The 21,249-nt window shown below is 35.7% G+C and overlaps 1 protein-coding gene across 1 annotated transcript; it reads right to left on the reverse strand.

Annotated features, from left to right (window-relative positions):
* Window positions 1-26: 26 nt before the first annotated feature.
* Window positions 27-555, reverse strand: LOC121244810 (cyclin-dependent kinase inhibitor 3-like). The gene is made up of 2 exons (XM_041143019.1): window positions 83-555; window positions 27-33 (listed from the first exon to the last, which is right to left on the reverse strand). The coding sequence occupies exons 1-2, from the start codon at window positions 493-495 to the stop codon at window positions 27-29; spliced, it is 420 nt and encodes a 139-aa protein (XP_040998953.1). The 5' UTR covers window positions 496-555.
* Window positions 556-21,249: the final 20,694 nt, after the last annotated feature.

The following is a 21,249-nucleotide window of genomic DNA, read 5'->3' on the forward strand; positions in this document are numbered from 1 at the left end:
GCACACCAAACGTGACTCGTAAAAAATTAAATGCTGCGTTTTTGCGTGGGACTGAGAGAAAACGAAACCTCGACCCCACAACCATCTCTCCTCTGCTTCATTCCCCTTGCAAAATGCACCAAAGCATCTCCACTCATACTCCTCCACCAACCCCGAGTCCACCTGCCCCACCCTCGGTCTCGAATTGGGCCTGGGGCTAGGGCTCTCCCTACAGCACTCTCTTGGCTGTTGCGGTTGCTGCGGCTGTTCTTTTATGAGTAAAGGAGGAGGAGGTTTCAGGAGGCGGCGGCTGCGTGGGTGTAGGTAGGACAGAGATGAGGCATCTTGGTTCGGTGCAACCGCGGGTGAGGGAGTGGTTTTCTGGAGCCGTTGGAGGGCCAAAGCCTTGGCTCTAGTACAGACACCAATGGAGGCCGCCTGGGGAGGGTGCCCGAGCTCCATAAGCAGCGCGACGTCACCACCTGTGATCTTCGATTTCTTCATGTACTTTCCCATTACCTTTCAACTGATTCTGCAGTTTGTGAGCGCAAGAGTTTCTTTCAAGATGTCATGTAGAGAGAGAGCGACCAAATCTTCTTGTACTCTGTGGAGAGAGAAGGGGGAGGGGAGGGTGTGGAGCCCTGGAGGTGGTTGAGACTTTGAGAAGGAGAGAAAGAAAAAGGCCCGGCCCACATCAAGATGCAGCGTTTAATTTTTTGCAAGGTCACGTTTGGTGCGCAAGGTTTTGAACCATGAAAATAGTTATTGTAAATATAGTTTTATTGCTGCACGTGTGTTCCCTTCATGTTGTAGATATAGTTCGTAGATTACTCTGTAACTTTTACCAGAACAGTTTTTATACAATACAGAAGTTAAACTTTCTTCTCCATTCGTGTTATTGATTCTTCTTGATCATTCTTGAATTTCTTGATCATTCTTGAGTTTGTTGAGTAATTCGGGTGATTGAATCAACCCAGACTAATTCTCCTACACAAGGGGTGCCCGAAAAGGTCTGCATCCAGAGTTTTCGGAAAAGAATGACAACCCGTCGTGCAATTTCTCAGTATGAAATTTGACCAAATTAATCAAAGCTTTAGTTTGATCTTCGTTAATTAGCTAGGAATGTTGGTTTTTTATGTGTGCGCGCAGATACATGTGTTTCTTGTTGTGCTTTCCTTGATTTGTAAAACCCACGGTACTGGACCGCTGGTAATTAATTAATTAGGATTCCCGGCCGAAACTCTCTTGTAAGATAATTCTATGATGTTTGTCATTATATATATATATATATATAGACACACACAACTATATGTTGTTGAATATTCTGAATTTTCTATGATCTCATGATATCACGGAAGGAACCCGTCTATATTACCAACAGGACCATCATTTGATCCCTTCGCTACACCGATATTGGCTGCCAAAGAAAATTCTACATGTAATAAAAAAAATTAATATCTATGATCAATTATTTGCGATGAAAATATCATTTCTTATAAAAATAGACTTAATGACACTAACAAAACAAATTAAATTACAATTAAAGTTTCGAAGGTGGAGCCAATCTTTTTTTTTTTTTTTTTTTTTTTTCTAATCAATTATAGTATAGATATATAAAATAGTTACAAGATACGAGAGATAACAGGGTTAGAGGCCCTGATATTCATGCCAAACCAGTTAGTACAACACTGAAAAAGAAAAAGAATGAGGGATTTGGGGCCAATGACTTAACCCCTATCCATTTCTTACAAGGGAAAGCTGCCTAAAGCGATTTTGATATAGTCCGATAAACGAATTATAATACTATGACCGAAAGCCGCAGTGAATGGATTTGAGCTACATGTCGCTGGTCTAGACTGACTGAAAGAAACTTTCACTACATTTTTTCCACGATCTTTAGTTAGGATGAGCGAAAATGTAGAAAGATAGCAAATGGAAGAAGTATCAAATTGTCGGCAGGCGATCGCCAGGAATTGTAGTAGCGTGTGAGGACCACACGCCACACTAATTAGAGAGTGGAGGTTGGTTGGATCTAAGAGATCCAAAGCTGTTGACCACAAAAATGTCGTGCGTGGTGGCAGCAGACTTGTCATGGTGTGGTGGCATGTGAGATCCACGCGCGGTTTGGGATGGGCGTGAAATGCACACGCCACTCTTTTTGACAGTTTTCTTCTGTCGTCCGAAGGATCAGCGGCTGATTAGTCTTGAGGTGTGGTGCGTAGCGGTCGTGGGTGGTTGGAAAGTAGTAGATCGGCAACTCTTTATCTATGGTTGGAAAATTAAAAAAAAATTTGAAAAAAATACAATAGGACAGTATCTAGACTATATAGCCAGGAGGAGGGTGGATGGAGCCAAACCCACTTTCTAGATTGGCTCCACCCATGCTCTAGACAGAGAAGGTAAGATTTTTAGACCTTCTTGTAAAGCTTTTCCGCTGGAGAGAGAAAATGAAAGCGTCTAAAGTGGATCCAATCTTATAAATCATTTTTCGTGAAGACAACACAGCATTTAAAAGCAATATTAATGGTTGCTATCTAGTAATAACTTCTTAACAACACAATTAGGAAAATGACAAAGATATAACTTCTAATTTTTGGTAATTATATCACGACTAAAGGCAATTTTGTAAAGGGAAATGAAACTTGAATAAATATGTTTTAACACTTTTTTTAAAAGTAATTCTTCAATAAAATATTACATCGTTTGAACTGAAATCTCTCAAATTCAAACAAAAAAACTTAAATAAATTTTAAAACTAGTAATGTATTATGAGTAATATTAGATACACTCATGGATTATGCAAGTGTTACGCATTTCTTTTGAAAAAGTGTGGGGTCTACAATTAAAAAATTAATTTTTTTCATGTGAGTTTTATATTTACTTAGTTTTTTCAAAAATAGAATTCGGCGCTTGTATACTCTATAACTGTAAATATTATTTCTTATATATTATTAAAGAGATGTGTAAAACTGAAAATTCTTCTACATGATTTTCATTTTGTAAAATAAAGTTTCAATTGTATCAATATTATTTTACAAAATATCATCCATTAGAGTTGTATATAAATAATACTATTCGAAGAGCGGTTCGAAATCAATTCGGTCAAACTTGAATAATTCAGTTCAATTCATTTAGCGTGGAAGAGGCTCTTTATAAGAGCATTAGCATTAGATTATGCAAATGCAAATACAAAATTTGTATAATATGACATGATTTTGCATTTGACTATTTCACTTAAAACTTATTCCCACATTGGATTATCCATATATTATTCAAAATAATAATAAAATATTATAAATTTAATAATATATATTTTTTTTCAATTTTTTTGTTTTGTCCTATTAATATTTTTTCATAGATTAAGAGCTATATGGAAATATTAATATTATACAATATGAGACTTGGATAAAGATGTGGATGGGTCTTGGAGTGCAGCAAATACATTCTAAATATTTCATACAACAAAAAAAAAAAAATCACCTACCTATTACATTTTCATCTAAAAAAACCATCATTGAGAAAAATATACATCTCCAAAAGTCACAAATGTTCAACACATATCAGCCCATCACAAAAATATACATCCCCAAAAGTCAGTCCATTACAAAAATATAAACACCTTCAAAAGTCAACCCATCACTAATGTTACTGTCCATCACAAAAAATAAAGACAATGTCCAATCACAAAGTTGCTACCCAGCCACATGTATTTCCATTACATATGGCTTGACGACCACTAAAATCAGACAAAGTATACATTAAACATATACTACTGTTAATTACAACTTCGAAATGAGCTAGAAAAATACTTACACACCTCCAAAAGGTGTGGATGGGTCCTCGGACGGTGATGTGATTGCAGACTTGCTCATTAAACCATTAAAAATTTCATCCTGAAGACGTTGGAAATAAAGTTGCTGCTTTGGTTTCATCCCATCACGATCTAATTTCATTATTTCAGCTTCAAACTTCTTCTTCTCAAGTGCAAGATGTTCATTTCTATCCCGCTCTTACTTGCTGTTAAATTCTCTTCTCTCCATCCTGAATGTATTTCTTTCAGCAGTCATGCGAACTATGACATGGGTAAATTCATCATCTACATCATCTCTACACTTCCTATTTCTTTCCTTGTCTTTTGCAGCCTTCTTGCCTAGAGGTCTTTCAAAGATGACCTCCACGTTGTCATCCAAAATATCATCTCCGTCTGAAGTTAAGCTAGCACTGGCCGGACGTCTTCCAGGTGGCTTCCTCCTTGTTGACAATGTTGAATGATGTTGCTGCCATTTTAGTTGTTGTCTCAATAGACACCAACAATGCTTCATGGTAAAGTTTGCATTCTCAATTTCTTTGTACATTATTTTTTCTTTCTCAATCTTAAATGAACAAAGTGATAAAATTAGTATGTAAATAAGCTCAAGCATATAAAAAAAAACTAAAGGAAAAACAAAATTAATACCTTATCGACCTCCATGGTACCACTTGGATGCAAAGACTCTACTTGTGCTACAGCAGCACAAAACTTGTTTGTACATTTTTGGATCGATTGCCATCGATTGGTCAATGATGCAATCGAACATTCAGGATTGTTTGGTTTTTTATACTCATGATAGTATTCATAAATTCTTTCCCACATTTGTGTGGATTTTTGGTCAGTCCTCGAATAGCATCTACGCTAATGTTTAGCCAAGCTGAAATAAGGAGATTATCCTCCTCAGTAGTGAAAGACACACCTCGTTGAGATTTTTTAATAGGTGGCCTTCGTTCACCTTCAGCTTGTGATGGTTGGACCACCACATTATCATGTATGCTATTGAAGGGGGTGTTGCCTTCCCCTTGTCCACCACTTTGCAATAGAGTAGTGAAGAAGGGATCCGCATCAAATGAAGGCTCCATCATTGAATAATTTAAAGTTTATCATAATTAAATGAGGCAAACCATAATGAAATGAGTGCACATGATAAATAAGCTCACTAAAACTTGAATACTTTGGATATCATATATATATATAACATTTTAACATACTTAAATCATGGATATTAGAAACTAATGAAGAATAAATTGTTTTAAAGAGTACCTTGCCAGAATTTTCCTTATTTCCAACAATAGTTTGACAAGCAAGCTCCAAGATTTAGGTTTCTGTACATAATAACCCAGGTTATTTTTTTGTGTAGCTAATTCCTTGAACTGTATATTACCAAGATGTATCTATCCCATTTACTTTCTGTTATATTTTAATGCAGGTCATAACTGATATGGAAAGGTTCAAGCAAGATTTCAAGGTCATAACTGCCAGAATACATGAGATGATCAAAACTAAAAAATATATTGTCACTCTAATTGAACAAGCATTAAGACTGCATCAATCATGAAACGAAAGCTGAAGGGCCTGAAGCGTTTGAGATCTATTATTATTTGACTACAAATTATATTATACAATCCAAAACAAAAATTATTTCAACTAAAAAACTGAAGGGCATAATATCTTATAGCAATTCTTTGAAGGCAAGGGGCAAGCAGTTCAAGCTACATCCAGAATTAAATTTTCCAACCAAATTATGTCCTGAAGGCAAGGGGAAATAGTAAGAACATCGTGCCATATGTTTATCACTGACAAGAAACAGAGTTTTCATTTTATTGTGTAACATATGCGCCAATTTGTTGAATATTTAATAAACAGGATCCTAGCACCGCCTTTGAATATTTGAGGTGCAAGATGAACATATGGAGACCCAGTGCTACACGGAGTTGCACTCCATTGACAAACAGCTAGCATCACAAAGAAACTTCCAGCTAAGAAAAATGAAGAAAAACTAAGGAAATGATAAAAAGATTTCAAGGAAATCAGACTACTCAAAAACAAAGCAAAAGAATAAACATCTAAGAAAAAAAGAACTACACAAATCGAACTTGTGATAAATATGAACACAAAGTTTGAAAAAGAAAATCTAAGCTCTGAGAGAGAGAGAGAGAGAGAGAGAGAGAGAGAGAGAGAGAGAGAGAGAGAGAGAGAGAGAGAGAGAGAGAGAGAGAGAGAGAGAGAGAGAGAGAATAACCTTGGCGAGAATGATATCCAAAAGCTTCGTCCCTATTTTTGAATCTCCAATCTTAGTTCGAAAGCTTTTCACTGTAAAGGAATTCCACGTCTCTCTCAACGCCTGGAGAGAAAAGGCAACAAAAATGAAACCTTAGGAGAAGAGAAAATGAACAAGGGTGAAATGGAGATAATTTACTGGCAGGAGGAAGAAACTGAGGGAAGAAAAATATTTGGTAGAATAGAGATGACAAATCGAGGGAAGAGAGAGAGTGTTCAGACGAAAGAAATAGTTTTTAATAGTTTTGGTTCAACTACAGTGAATGTCAAATATGACTGCAAGAGATAGTTTACTGTAGCTGAAAGTCATCTTGTTTACATTTGGATAATTCAATGCAGTTCATTTTTATCTTCTGTTAACCAAATTATCTATTTTATTTGCATTTGCGTAATTCAATATGAATGCTCTAAGCTCCTTATATTTTGTGGAAAAAAGTTTCATTTTACGTGAAAAGTTGCTCTGCTAGGGTTTTCACCGATTCTCCTTGCTAGTTTTGCACGTCCGCTGCATGGAGGCTGTAGATGGCCAGCCTCCCATGGTAGGCCCTATTCGGTCATTTGTTGATCTTGGCTCGACTGTGCCCTAACCACTACCAGAGACGGTTGTCCATTTCCGGCAACCGAAATATGTAGATGGTGAATTATTCTTCACCTTTTCATCTGAGGAGATCAATAAAACTGCTAAACCATTTAGGTTCTCTATGGTGCTTAAATTCCTTCGGCAACGGCCATCTCTCAACGCCATCCGTGCTTTCATCTGTAGCCGTTGGGGACTGTCCAGTGTGCCTATTGTCTTTGCAATGCAACGTCCCAGAAATATCTTCATTCGCATGAGCTTTTAAAGAAAGCATAAGATGATCCATTGACCAATGCAAAAAAGTTTTTTTTTTTTTTTCACAAGATCAATGAAAGTGTTTGAGAAACTAAACTAACCCATTACTGCAAACAGTAAATCTCATTCAAGATGATCGTATGCCTTCATCATATAAAGTTTGAAGATGATACTGCTTCCATACGTGTGCCAATCAATTTCTCTCACAAGTTCATGCGAACCTGATTTCCATAAGGCTCTATCGAGGGAATCGTGCTACATAGAGGGAGTTCATTACAAACCTTTTGCCTGGTCACTGAAGTTTGATGAGGATTTCGAGCCACCAACAGTTCCAGTTTGGGTGTTCTTGTCGGGCATTCCGCCTAACTACTATCATTCCTCTCTTTTAAAGATGTTCACGACACCGATAGGTAAGTGTATCCGTCGAGATAATCCGACTACTTGTTCCGCTCGCACAGATGGGGCATGGGTCTATTTAGAAATAGACTCTTCAAAGGAGCCTCTCACACACTTTTGGATTGGTATTCCTGGGATGCAAGGCAGGATGCAAGAAATCATCTATGAGACTATACCGGCTTACCGTTCGACCTGTCGTTGCTAAGGAAATAACCAACGAAATTGTAGGTTTGGCAGTGATCATAAACAAAGGCCAAAGGAGGGAAGATTTGGGTTAAAGTGGATGGTAGTCTATAGAACAATGAGAAGAATTTGGTGCCTTTTGTTGGTGTAGTGGTGGAAGAGCATGGAAAACCTAGTAATCGGAAGGACTTGTCTAATTTGAGTGGTCTTGATGGAAAAGAAAGTTTGGCTGGTGCAACACATTCTGCAATCCTCCATGGTTCGGTGGCTCTCGAGCAGGTGCAATACGCTTTTGAGAACAAGGAGACTATTGTGGATCATGGGCCTTCTGGTTCTGGGCCGATCATTGTGGTCAATGCTTGTGAAAGCCAGATTGTGGCCTAAAGTCAGGGGAGTGATGGTTCAGAGGCTTTGAGATGTGCGGGTTTGACATTATCTAGTTGTAGTGAACCTGAACGGGTGCAACTGTCACATGGTTGTGGGGACAAGGAGCTTCTTTTGGGCCATGGGCTAACTGGTAATGGTCCGACCTTTGATGAAAATGCCAATGAGGGTCAACTTGTAATTCAAAGAAAAGGGATTGGAGATACTAAGAATCCGAGGCTTGCGAAATCGAATGTCGCTACTGGCATGAATTCACATGATACTATCACTTTGAATGATTCCATGGGCTCCGGTGAGGCTAGGCCTTCTCAATGAGTTTTGCTCCAATCCAAGGGGCATACTGGAATTTAGAAGCCTAATCTAGTCCTAATGTTATTGCTCCTGAAACAAAAATTAGAGAAACATCACAATCTGAATATGAAACTGAGAGAGACCGACTTAAAGATGATATTGAGAAAAGAATATTGTTCTGAAGTTGAAAGCCTTTGCAATTCAGTTAGTAAGTGATGGGAACCAAGGTGGGCATACTCTTAAAGATCATTTGCAAGTTCCAGATGGGCCAATTACAAGATCAAGAGTTAAGTAGATCAATGAAGCAATGTAAGAACTGGTGCAATCCACTTGGGACTAGTCTAGCAAGAGCCGAATATTCAATATGGGCTTGAAAGAATGAGATTCAATGATCATCCACGTGATACAAGCTATGTAACAGTGCAACATAAATTAGAGCCTATTATTATGATTATGTGATTGAAGGCCATGGACTTGTTTATTTCATTAAATGGGCTTATTTTATTAGTTATAGGAATTAATCTTGAATAATTGGGTTTCAGGATGCTTGGCCTGCATATGTCTTATTTCTTATGAACTAGGGTTTTTGAAAAGGTTTTGTATTTTGGCCAATGGCTTATTTGGAAAGTTACTTTTTAGGAACTAGGGTTTAATGAGGTACTGTAGCGAGTTACTGTAGCCGCGACACTATTCATCCAAGGGTAGTTTTGGAAGAAAGGGCTTTATTTTGGCTAGGGCTTTAATTAGGTTTAGGTTTAAATACACTTTGTAGCCTCATTTTAACAAGTTTTATAAAATTTGATGAATTTGTTCATTTTGAGTCAAGTTTATCTCATTTTGTTCTTGATTGAACTTTTGAACTTATCAAAAGTAAATCACAACATTTGTGGCGTTCCTCCTTGTAATCTAGGTTCTTGAGGCGGGTTATTCAACGGGTCTAGATTTTAATATAATCTAGGTTCTTGAAACGAGTTCTCATCGGGTTTAGGTTCTCCATCCATTGACTTGATTTTGGCTTTCTTTGGTGGGTTTTCAAATTGATTGTGGGTTCAAGGAATTACATTCCTGCGGATTCATATCATTTGGTATTCAGAGCAAGGTTTCCAATCAGGTCTGATTCTATCTTTTAATTCTTGTATCTTTAATTTTAATTATAGGGCTTAATTGTTCTAGGGTTGAAAAAACAAACAAAAAGTAGGCTGCCGAAATTCTTAGAGTTTTTGGTTTGGCTGAAATTTGCATCACCTAGGGTTTCAAAATTCTAGGGTTTCCTGCATCTCTAAGTTTGTCAATTGCTTGGAGTGCCGTTCCATTGATTCTCTTATACTTCATTGCCAATTCTTGCGTGCTTGAATTCAATTACTTGATTTTCACAATTGAATATTGTTATTTGTGATTCAATTAGAGAAAAGAAAAGAAAATTCGAAAAAAAAAAAAGAGAAAATATAGCATATTCAAAGGTTGCTACATAATTACAAAGAATAAAAAGAAAAAAAATTTGTTGATTGAACCTTATCATCAAAGAGGCTGCATACATCATTAAAGTTGGCATCTTGTCTTATTGTTACTCTTTCATTCGTATAACTTCCTTGATTCTCGTATCGTTTTTATTCCTTCCGTATTTCTCTTGTACTTGTTTTCCTGGACCTAATTACTAGTTGCGATAAATCAAGGTTGCGTTGTCTTGATTGAGTTCAATTAGTTCTTAAAGAACTTGAGTGTGAAAACTCTTGAGGTAAAAGGCAAGAGAGTGTGAGACTATTATCGGGAAAAAAGCTAATTAAGAATGAAACACGAGTGGAGTGTCATTATTCGAGTGTAAACACGTAAGGGAGTATGTAAAGTTTTAAACTAACATTATCTTTGTGCAGCACATTATGATATCTCATAAGAGTGACTTATCACCAAAGGGGATGACAGATAACTCATTATTTGTGTTGCAAGTCATGCAACAACAGTTTGAGCGGTTGAACTTGATGTTGTGTGAAGTGATGGATAGTATGGATAATCAAGAAGCAGTGATTAGAAATCTACAAGATGAAAGAGATAGAAGGCGACGTGAGCGTAGTATTGAGAACGGGTATGAGAAGGGAGAGTATGGTGAGGATGAGGAAGACCTAACATCTGAAGTTGGATTGTGTAGATATAGAGGAGTTAGGCGTGGAAGAGGACCTAGGGCAAACCCGGGTGGTCGAGATAGAGTAGATAAGAACCTTGGGAGCATCAAAATGAAAATACCATCATTCCAAGGTAGAACTGACCCCCAAAGTTTATTTAGAGTGGGAGAAAAGAATAGAGCTGGTGTTTGATTCTCATAATTACTCTGATGAGAAGAATGTGAAGTTGGTTGTAATTGAGTTCACTGATTATGCGATTATTTGGTGGGATCAATTAGTGACCAATAGGAGGAGGAATCTTAAGAGGCCTATAGAAACATGGAGAGAGTTGAAAGATATCATGAGGCGGAGATTTGTACCTAGTCACTACTATAGAGACCTCTACCTAAAACTACAAAATCCTACATAGGAGTCTAGGAGTGTAAAGGATTACCATAAGGAGATTGAGGTGGCTATGATTTGGGCTAATGTAGTGGAGGATTGGGAGGCCACGATGACAAGTTTTTTGAGTGGGTTGAATAGGGAGATAGCCTATGTAGTTGAGTTGCAACATTATGTGGAGGTAAAGGATATGGTGTACATGGCTATGAAGGTGGAGAGGCGGCTAAAAGGAAAGGGTACATCAAGGTATACTTTGGGTTCTAGCACTCATTGGAAACCAAAGTGGGACAAAAATAATCAAGCTGTAACAAAGGGAAAGACCGAACCACCTAAGGAAAAAAATGAGGGTGAGGCTGATACCTAAAAAAAAAAAATGAGTTGAAAAACAATTGTGAGGCCGAGAGTTCAAAAAAAGAGGAGAGTGAAAGAAAAAAAGAGAGTGAAAATGACAAAGAGAGCGAAAGGAAAAAAGAGAATAAGGCCGAAATATCAAAAGAAAGTAAAAGTGAAAGTGAAAATAGAAAAGTGGTTGAGAGTCAAGAAAAAAGAGTGGAGCCACAAGAGGAAAAAGAAAGAGAGATTGTAGAGAGAAACAAAAAGACAAAAGTGATTTTTTATGCTAAGACAATCTTTTATACTAATGAATTTAACGACTTTTTGCTTGTGTTGTTGTTTCTTTGTTGCAAGGATATGATAATTCCTAGTGCTGTATTTAGTGGATTGTCATCTATTAGGGAGATAGAGCACTACATTGATTTTGTGTCAGGTGTGACAATTCTTATTCAACCTTTCTTTGAAGAACATTAGTCATTGACACACTTGAAGGGACAATGTAAGTTGTTGACTAGAATGCATGCTAAGTGTGAGGACTGTATTGAGACTTTTCCTCATGTAATCAAGTACATACAAGGTAAGGAAAATTTTGTGGTTGATGCTTTAGCAAGAAGGTATATCCTTGTCATTATTTTAGATGCAAAGTTATTGAGACTTGAATATGATAAGAAATTGTATGTTAATGATTATGGCTTGGCTAGTGTGTTTGGAGTACGTGAGAACGCATCATTTGGTCAGTTCTATAGACTAGATTGGTATTTGTTTAAAGAGAATAAACTTTGTGAGCCTACTAGTCTTATGCGTAAGTTGCTTGTACATGGATTTGATTTGATGAATCATTTTGGTGTAAAGAAGATTTTAGATGTGTTGCATGATCGTTTGTGGGAGTATCATTTGCCATTCATTGACATGTTGCATGAATGTTTGTAGAAGTATCATTTGTCATTCATTAATGTGTTGCATGAACGCTTGTAGGAGTATTGCTTGCCATTCATTGAGTTTGCATATAACTGGAGTGGTCATTTTGGTGTAACGAAAGCTTTAGGTGTGTTTCACAAACATTTATGGGAGAATCATTTGCCATTCATTGAATTGTTACGTGGACGTTTGCAGGAGTATCATTTGCCTTTATTAGAGTGTGCATATAATAAAACCTTGTATACTATTATTTCTTATTCTCTGTTTGATATTGTTTATAGTTTTAATCCACTTACTCCTTTAAATTTGATACTTTTGCTTGTTGATGACAGGAAGAGCTTGGATGAACCTTTCCAAATTCTTGACAAAATTAAAGAAAATGCATATAAAGTGGATCTTCCATGTAAGTATCATGTTTATGCTATTTTCAATGTTACTAACATTTTTCCCTTTGATCCAGGTAGAGATTCGAGGTCGAATCCTTTTGAGGAGAGGGGGAATGATAGGAACCAAGGTGAGCCTACTCTTAAAGATCCTTTGCAAGTTTCAGATGGGCCAATTACAAGATCAAGAACTAAGAAGATCAAGGAAGCAATGCAAGAACTGGTGCAATCCACTTGGGACCAGTGTAGTAAGAGCCGAATATTCAATATAAACTTGAGAGAAGGAGATCCAATGATCATCTACATGATACAAGCTATGGAACAATGCAACATAAATTAGAGCATATTATTAGATTATGTGATTGAAGGCCATGGACTTGTTTATTTCATTAAAGGGGCTTTTTTTATTAGTTATAGGAATTAATCTTGAATAATTGGATTTCAGGATGCTTGGCCCGCATATGTCTTATTTCTTATGAACTAGAGTTTTTGGAAAGGCTTTGTATTTTGGCTAAGGGCTTATTTGGAAAGTTACTTTTTAGGAACTAGGGTTTAATGAGGTACTGTAGCCGCGGTACTGTAGCCGCGGCACTATTCATCCAAGGGTAGTTTTTGAAGAAAGAGCTTTATTTTGGCTAGGGTTTTAATTAGGTTTAGGTTTAAATACACTTTGTAGCCTCATTTTACAAGTTTTATGAAATTTGATGAATTTGTTCATTGTGAGTTGAGTTTATCTTCTCTTATTCTTAATTGAACTTTTGAACTTATCAAAGGTAAATTACAACCTTTGTGGCGTTCCTCCTTGTACTCTGGGTTCTTGTGATGAGTTCTTCAACAGGTCTAGATTTTTATATAATCTAGGTTCTTGAAATGATTTCAAATCGGGTCTAGGTTCTCCATCCATTGACTTGATTTTGGTTTTCTTGGGTGAGTTTTCAAATTGATTGTGGGTTCAAGGGATTTCATTCCTGCGGGTTCATATCAGTAAGTTTCCCAAAAGGAGCTATAGCAGGGTGGTTACTCGTCCTTCCAAACTTAACTTATGATTAGTTCTCTCATTTTTTGGAATATTAGGAGAGTTCGCACTTCTCATTTGTGCTTGTGGAAAATTATAAAAAAATTTAGACCTAATATTTTTTTCTTTTTGCTGGAAGATAAAATTCCAAATTTTTTGGGAAGATTCAGTTGTGACTTATTTGTTACTAACGAAGCGCATGGTAGTAAAATCTGGTTGCTATGGAATTCTGTTGTTTCTGTTCATTGGCTAGCTGGGTCTAGTCAATTTCTTTCTGTGAAAGTTGAGGAGATTGGGCATGCCTATGTTCTTACCATTGTGTATGCCAAGTGTAACCAGCTTGAGAGGAAGAAACTTTGGGAGGATCTGGTAGCAGCTGGTCATGGGAACCTTCCTTGGATCATTTGTGGTGACTTCAATATTATAAAAAATGACTCAGAGAAAAGAGGTGGACTTCCCCGTCCATTTGTTGCGATGGAAGATTTCAACATGTTCACTAAAAATTGTGGTTTGCTGGAAATGTCTTATAAAGGATAGATGATGACTTGGTGCTATGGCCAAAGCGGGTTGGCTCGTAGCTAGGCCAGGTTAGATCGATGTCTTATTGATTATAATTTTCTTAACAGTTTTTCTAATGTTTTTCACCAGGTCTTAGCTCGTACTACTTCCGATCACTCTCTGTTGGTGATTCAAATGGGTGAAGACCCATTCAGGTATGGCCCTTGCCCTTTTCATTTTCAGTATATGTGGACTGATCATGTCGATTTCTTTCGCCTTGTTGAGAGTAGAAAGAAACGGGGAAAGGTTTTGGTCTGTTCAAATGGTCTATTCAAATTATCCCGTAAGTTGAAAAGAGTTAAGGTGGCTTTAACGGACTGAAATAAGAATGTGTTTGGTAGGACTAATGTCATTTTCAATGATCTAGAGCAACATATTGAGAGATTGGAAATCAGTCTTCAAGATTGTTGCAATGCTGATGATGAAAATGATCTCATGGCCAATGTTTTGAATACCGTACCGGATGCTATACCGGTCAAGGCACTGGAACGAAATATTTAGGTACCGGTACCGTTTCAGGATAGCGTTTCGGGATAACATTTCGGAATACTCGATATATAAATAAATTATATATAAAAATTATATTCCAAAATAATAGTCTATATATAAATAAATTATATATAAATACATATATATAAAAATTATAAATAGTCTAGTCTGAATTGTGGGTTAAAAAATAAGCTTGTAGTTTAAAAAAATGAAAAAAAAAATACTGGCCGAAATATCGGCCGGTACCGGCAGAAATTGAGGCTAGTACAGGCCAAAATTGAGGCCGGTACGTCCGATACCGGTCGGTATTTTGGCCGGTACGAAATAGATGTAGTACTTGTACCGGCCAGACGGCCGGTACGAAAAATTTCAGCCGTACCGGCCGGTATGGTACGAAATTTAAAACTATGCTCATGGCTTCTAAAATGGAGCCTTTAACTTGGATGGGTAGAGAGGATACCCGTCTGGCGCACATGACTAAGAAAAGCTGGTTGAAAGATGGGGACCAGAACTCGAAATTTTATTATGCTTATCTGAATGCAAAAAAACCACAAAAGGGTGAAGGATATGTGTTTATCTGATGGTACCTTGTTAGACTGCCCTTTCAAAATTCATTAGGTTGTCGTGGATTATTTTACTCAGTTCCTAGGTGTCGGGAGAAGTAGTGAGTTGCCAAAGTTAAGTGACTTGATTTCTCCTGTGATCATCGAAGAGGAGAATTTGGAGGTCTGTAGAGCCCCTTCTCTTGAGGATATTATGGAAGCTCTTTTTAGTATCCCCATTGATAGCAGCCCTAGTCCGGATGATTTTGTTTCTAGTTTCTTTAGGGTTTGTTGGGATATGGTTAAAGATGATTTATTGGAAGCCATTTATGATTTTTTTTCAACATTGCTTGCTTCCTAGATTCTACACTGCTTCTTTTATTGTCTTGATTCCTAAGGTAGATAATCCTAATGGTTTTGATAAATTTAGACCTATCAGTCTCTATTCGGTGATCTATAAAATTTGTGCTAAAATTATTGTGGGTGGTCTGACAAATTTGCTAGCTAAGATGATTTCCCAGGAACAATGAGCTTTTATCCCTGGCCGTAGTATTTTTGAGAACATTAGTCTTACCAAGGAGATGGTCCATTCTATCCATAAAACTTCAAATGGGGGCAATGTGTTTTTCAAACTTGATATGTCCAAGGCTTATGATAGAGTTGATTGAAACTTTTTATTACATGTCTTGGCTACTTTTGGTTTCTCTCCTTATGTTTGTAATCTGATTGAGAGGAGTATTTCTACGCTCTAGTACTCTATTATGATGAATGGTATTTCTCTGGGGTTCTTGGGGAACAAGGTCCGCAACAGGATGACCCACTTTCACCCTATTTATTCATTATCATGCAAGAGGTTCTCTCTCGTATTCTTATGAATTCTTTTGAGAATGGTACTATTGGTCAGTTTTCTCAAGCTAGAGGCACCCTTCTAATCTGTCATCTTATGTATGCGGATGATACTGTTATTTTTGCTAATGGTGGGAAAAGATCGGTGAGAAAGTTAATGCAGGTTCTAACACTTTATAACTTGGACGGGTCAAATTCTTAGTAAAGAGGAGAGTGCTATCTACTTTTCTAAAAATATCCCTCTTTAGAGGAAGTCTTCTCTTCTTCGTACTACTGGTTTCATTGAAGGATCATTTCCTTTTAAGTATTTCAGTGTTCCTATTGGGGATGGGGGGCTCAGAGTTCATGATTTTTGTGAGTTGCTTGGTAAAATTAACAAGAAGATTATGGGTTGGAAGATGAAGTTATTTTTGTTGGTGGGCGGAAAATTCTTCTTCGGCGTGTGCTATCGAGTATGGCCACTTATCTCCTGGCTATTTTACAGGTTCCTCACACTATGATCTTGGTTTTGAATAGACTTCTGAGTTCCTTCTTTTGGAGTGATTCTGATGGGAAAGGAAAAAGGAAATGGATTGCCTGGAAAAATATTTGTAGGCCTATAGAGTAGGGTCGATTGGGTATTCGTGATTTTGAAGAAACCCAACGGGCTTTACATTCGAAACTTGCCTGGTATCTTATTAAGGGTTAGTCTTTATAGGCGGATTTATTTAGGACCAAGTATGCTCGAGGCAATCATTTATCACTTTTGGAGCCTAATAAGGATACCCGATTTTGGAAATCGGTGCATTCCTGATGTTTTATCTAACTCCAAGTGGATTGTTAGAAAGGGTAATAGTTCTTTCTGGTATGATAATTGGGATGATAGGGGCCCTCTAAGTGCTAACTACCTTGTGACTGAGCACCCTTTGTTGAAAATTAAAGATTGTCGTATTGGTTATGGTTGGGATTTCTCCTTATTGGAAAGACTTGTGGGTCATTAGAAAGCTTTTGACTTGTGTCATTTCTTGGCCAAGGGAAAAGATGGGGAGGATGATCTTATTTGGTTGAAGGACAATGATGGCAATTTTTCGACCAAAAGTGTTTGGGATTGTATCTGGATTAGGACTTCCCCTTTACCTTGAGCTTAGTGGATTTGACAGAATAACCTTCCTCAAAAAATTTTTGTTATGATGTGGAAGGCAATTCATAATTGCTTCAGTGCTGATTAGAAAATTAGAACTGTTGGTATCCCAATGGTCTCTAAATCTAATTGTTGTTCCATGGGACATTCTTAGGATTTGAATGATGTGCTTTGTAATGGTGAGTTTGCTAGGAAAATTTGGCATATGGCTACTATTCATTTAGGTGTACACATGGGTGTTTTTAATACTTGGAATGAACAAATTAATTTCTGGTTTTGCCATGCAGGTAAATCTTCTCAACTTCGTATTATTTTTGGTCTTCTCCCTTCTATTATTTCTTTGAAGCATTGGGATTGGAGATGCAAAGTTTGATATGATGATAAGGTTGACACGGTGGACTCGGTGTGGAAAATTTTTAAATTCTTGATTCGTCAGATCTTGAAACTGATCATGAAAGTTACTCAAATTTCTAATCAGGATGTTGCTACTTTAATTAGATTGGATATTACGGTTTTATTACCTAAGCCAAAGCAGGTTCATGTGGTGAGATGGTTGAGACCTAGGCAAGGTTGGGTGAAGCTCAACGTGGACGGTAGAGTTTGGATAATCCTGGTCTGGCTAGTCTTCGGGTCGTTATTCGTGATAATTACGGTAGGCTTCAGATGACTTATTTTGTTCTTTTAGGTCAAGGTTCTAATAATTTTGCTGAGATGAGAAGTCTGTTGGAGGGAGTCCGGAGATGCTATTAGATGGGTTTTTCTAGGGTTGAGATTGACGGATTCTCAAATTCTTGTTAACTGGATTATTAAAGGTGATTGTAATATTTGGTATCTGGAGGATTATTGGGACGACGTTTTTAATTATCTTGCTTGCATAGAGTATCGTGTTAGCCATGTTTATTGTGAAGGTAATGTTGTGACTGACTTTCTTACCAAGAAGGGCGTTGGAATTTAAATATGGATTGGTCTGCTGACTGTGATATTTTGCCTAGTCAGTTAGGTGGTCTTCTTAGAATAGATATAATTGGTCTTTCTTATCTGCGCATCTCTTAAAATGTTCCAAGTATGTTTTTGGCTTTCTCCAAATTTGATATTTTTTTATAACTTGCATTGGGTTTTTTTGGTTCTCTTTCTCTTGCTGGTTCCTGTTCTTGTGTGTGTGTGTGGGTTTTTTTTTTCTTTTTTTTCTTTCTTCTTCCCTTCTTTCTCCTCTTTTCTTTCTGGTTTCGTCTTTGTACCCTGAACATTACGGGAATATTGTATTTTGATTGGGGCTGTTACGATTTTTTTTATGTATGGATTTGTTTCTTTTTTGGTTAATTGTATTATTCAGGTGTCTAGTTGTAATCACGATTTTCTTCCGTTACAAGTGAGAATTATCAATAAAATTAAGAAATCGTCTTCTTCTTAAAAAAAAAAACAATTTATTTATTAAATGAGCTGCACATGAACACAAAATTATAATCAATGAAAAGTGTGAGCTCGACCAGTACTTTCGCGTTTGCACTGGATTCGTTTATACCCCTATCCTCCATTTAAAATATACAGAGCTGATAAAATATATATATATATATATATATATATATATATATATATAAAATAGGTAGTCTCTTTCTCTACTCATCATAGAAACACTCAAACTTCAAACCTCAACCACTTATTTTGCCGACACACTTGAGGACGTTAATCTCCGAGAGTACTCTAAATTGTACGAAGTCCCTAAATTTTCAAATTACGATCCATTATCAAGAGCTAAGAGCTAACTGCAATTAAATCAAGACATTACTAGATATATAACTATAACCACATGAATTTGTAACAAATCTAGCTATATTGTCAATCTCATATATACGAGTCCGACTAGACATATATAATAAGAAGCACATTGGCGAAAAAACGGAAAGCTAACTAGGGGTAATTAATTTGACTTGTATTCTAACACCTCACGTGTGGGTTATACTTTTTCTTAAAAAGTGGGATAATTTAAAATTATATCCTAACACTTTTAATGCAGAGTTCTTCTTAATATATAAGTGGAACAAATACATTAAATATCTAATTAAATTATGTGAAATATTGTCGAATCAGTAAAATTCAGTACATCTACTCTGATATCAAAATATTAAATTAATGAAAAAGTGATAACTTAATTATTTAAATTATATTCTAATATATATGTTGAGCGCAAAATATAAAATCCATTATAATTACTCAATGACAGCTTTTCTTTTAACATGAACGATTTTACATGATATGTACTTAATTACATCATCTTTACTCTTCTTTTACTCTTTTAGAAAAACTTTCAATAAAATATTGTATTTCAAAAACTTAAGTCGATGAAATTCTATATGAATTTAATCATTTAGCTGGTTAATTTGGATGGTGAGTTGAGATCAATGACATGAGTTAGGAATGATGAATTAAAATATTTTATAGGATTTTGGAAGATGAGAGAAAAAAAGTTGAATAAAATATTATAAAATTAAAATATTATTATAATATAAATTTTTAATATTATTTTTGTTTTGAATTTTACAAAGTTGAATTGTTTTTTATGTTTTGTTTAAAAGTTTAGAAAAGTTATAATAATTAAATAATAATTAGATAAAAAAAAAAAATTTAAAATTAAAAAGTGTTTATATTTACTTTGTTTATCTCAATCCTCCGCTTCAAGGGTTCAAGAAATCAATAAAGCATTAGCCCATCAATCAGTTTGTCGCCTCTGGAAAGAGTATTTTGGAGACGGGTTGACTTCTTGTCATCAACGTCCAAATATGGTTCGCCAATATCATATGCAAATACTTGCGGCAGCTGCAAAACTAGGGAATGTTGAATTTATAATTATGTAATTTATACACTCTTATGATCCCGAGCTGATCATCTACGATCATATGGAGAGATGACACAAAGTATGGAAGTTTATATTTATATGCTGTCACATAGACAAAAAAACATTCACATATATAAAATAAATAGTTATTCTACTCAGCACTCAGCAGTCCTACACCACATGATACAGGAAAAAAAAAAAGATAAAAAAAAAAATTAAAAGTAGGCGTGTGGTGTAGGGCTACCTGCTGAATATAATTTTTCTAACATAAAGTAGAAAGCCCTTTTACTTATCATCATTCCTAAGCTATACACCACACTTTTTTAATTTTTAACTTTTAATTTTTTTTTATTCTTGCTAAACTAAAAGAGTTCATATACTCGTCATCCATATACCATATATTTGACAAGGAAAAAAAAGTAAAAAAAAAAAAATCATGTGTGGTGTCATGTGATGTAGGGATCATGATCATGAGTATAATTTTTCTAAAGTATATATTAATTGAAAAATTCTAGATAGAAGTCTTACACCACACACCTCCAACTAATCAATATGTGATTTGTCATTTTTGTCTTTTTATTTAAATACTTATATTTAAGCATTAAGATAGAATTATAAAAATGACAAATCACATGTTGGTTAGGTAGATGTGTGTGATGTAACATTTCCTTGTAGCATTTCTCATATTAATTATACATATATTACGAGAAGTGTTATTTGAAAGCGCATTTTACACCACGCACCATTCACATAAGGTAATTTGATTTGTAAGATTCAAAATTTAAAATTATCTTTCAAATGAAATTATGTTACAAGGATGATATGTGGTGTAAAGACATTATTCAAATTATGTAGTTAATTACAACACCATATATATATATATATATATAGGTATATATTGGCCCTAAACTATGGGACTATGTGGCCCCCAACATACAAATTTTGCAATCAACACTCTCCTTTGAGATCGATTTATTTTAATGTTTATGATCCTACAATCCAGATTGGTATGTGGTATATATATATGAACAGATTCGTGTATATTAATTTGCCATGTTAATCCCCTCTCCTAACCTATTAATCTGATAGTTTGATATTAATTTGGCATGTGGGATATTGGACCCTGTTATAATTAGGTCATATGTTGATGACAAAAGTTATTTGTTTACGGGATATTGCAAGTTGTTCCGTAGTTTAGATTGCACTTCTATATATATGTTAATTGTTATCGAAGACAATATCAAATTAATAATTTTATTTGATTATTAGTTTAATTTGATTATATAACAATGTTTTGAATACCGTACCGGATGGCGTACCGGTCAAGGCACTGGAATGAAATATTTCGGTACCGGTACCGTTTCGTGTACCGTTTCGGGATAGTCGATATATGAATAAATTATATATATATAAATATATATAACAATTATATTCTAAAATAATAGTTTATATATGAATAAATTATATATAAATACGTACATATATATAAATTATAAATAGTCTAGTCTAAATTAGGGGTCAAAAAATAAACTTGTAGTTTGAAAAAATGGAAAAAAAA

The sequence above is a fragment of the Juglans microcarpa x Juglans regia genome, chromosome 8S (genome assembly GCF_004785595.1).
Source record: "Juglans microcarpa x Juglans regia isolate MS1-56 chromosome 8S, Jm3101_v1.0, whole genome shotgun sequence".
NCBI lineage: Eukaryota > Viridiplantae > Streptophyta > Magnoliopsida > Fagales > Juglandaceae > Juglans > Juglans microcarpa x Juglans regia.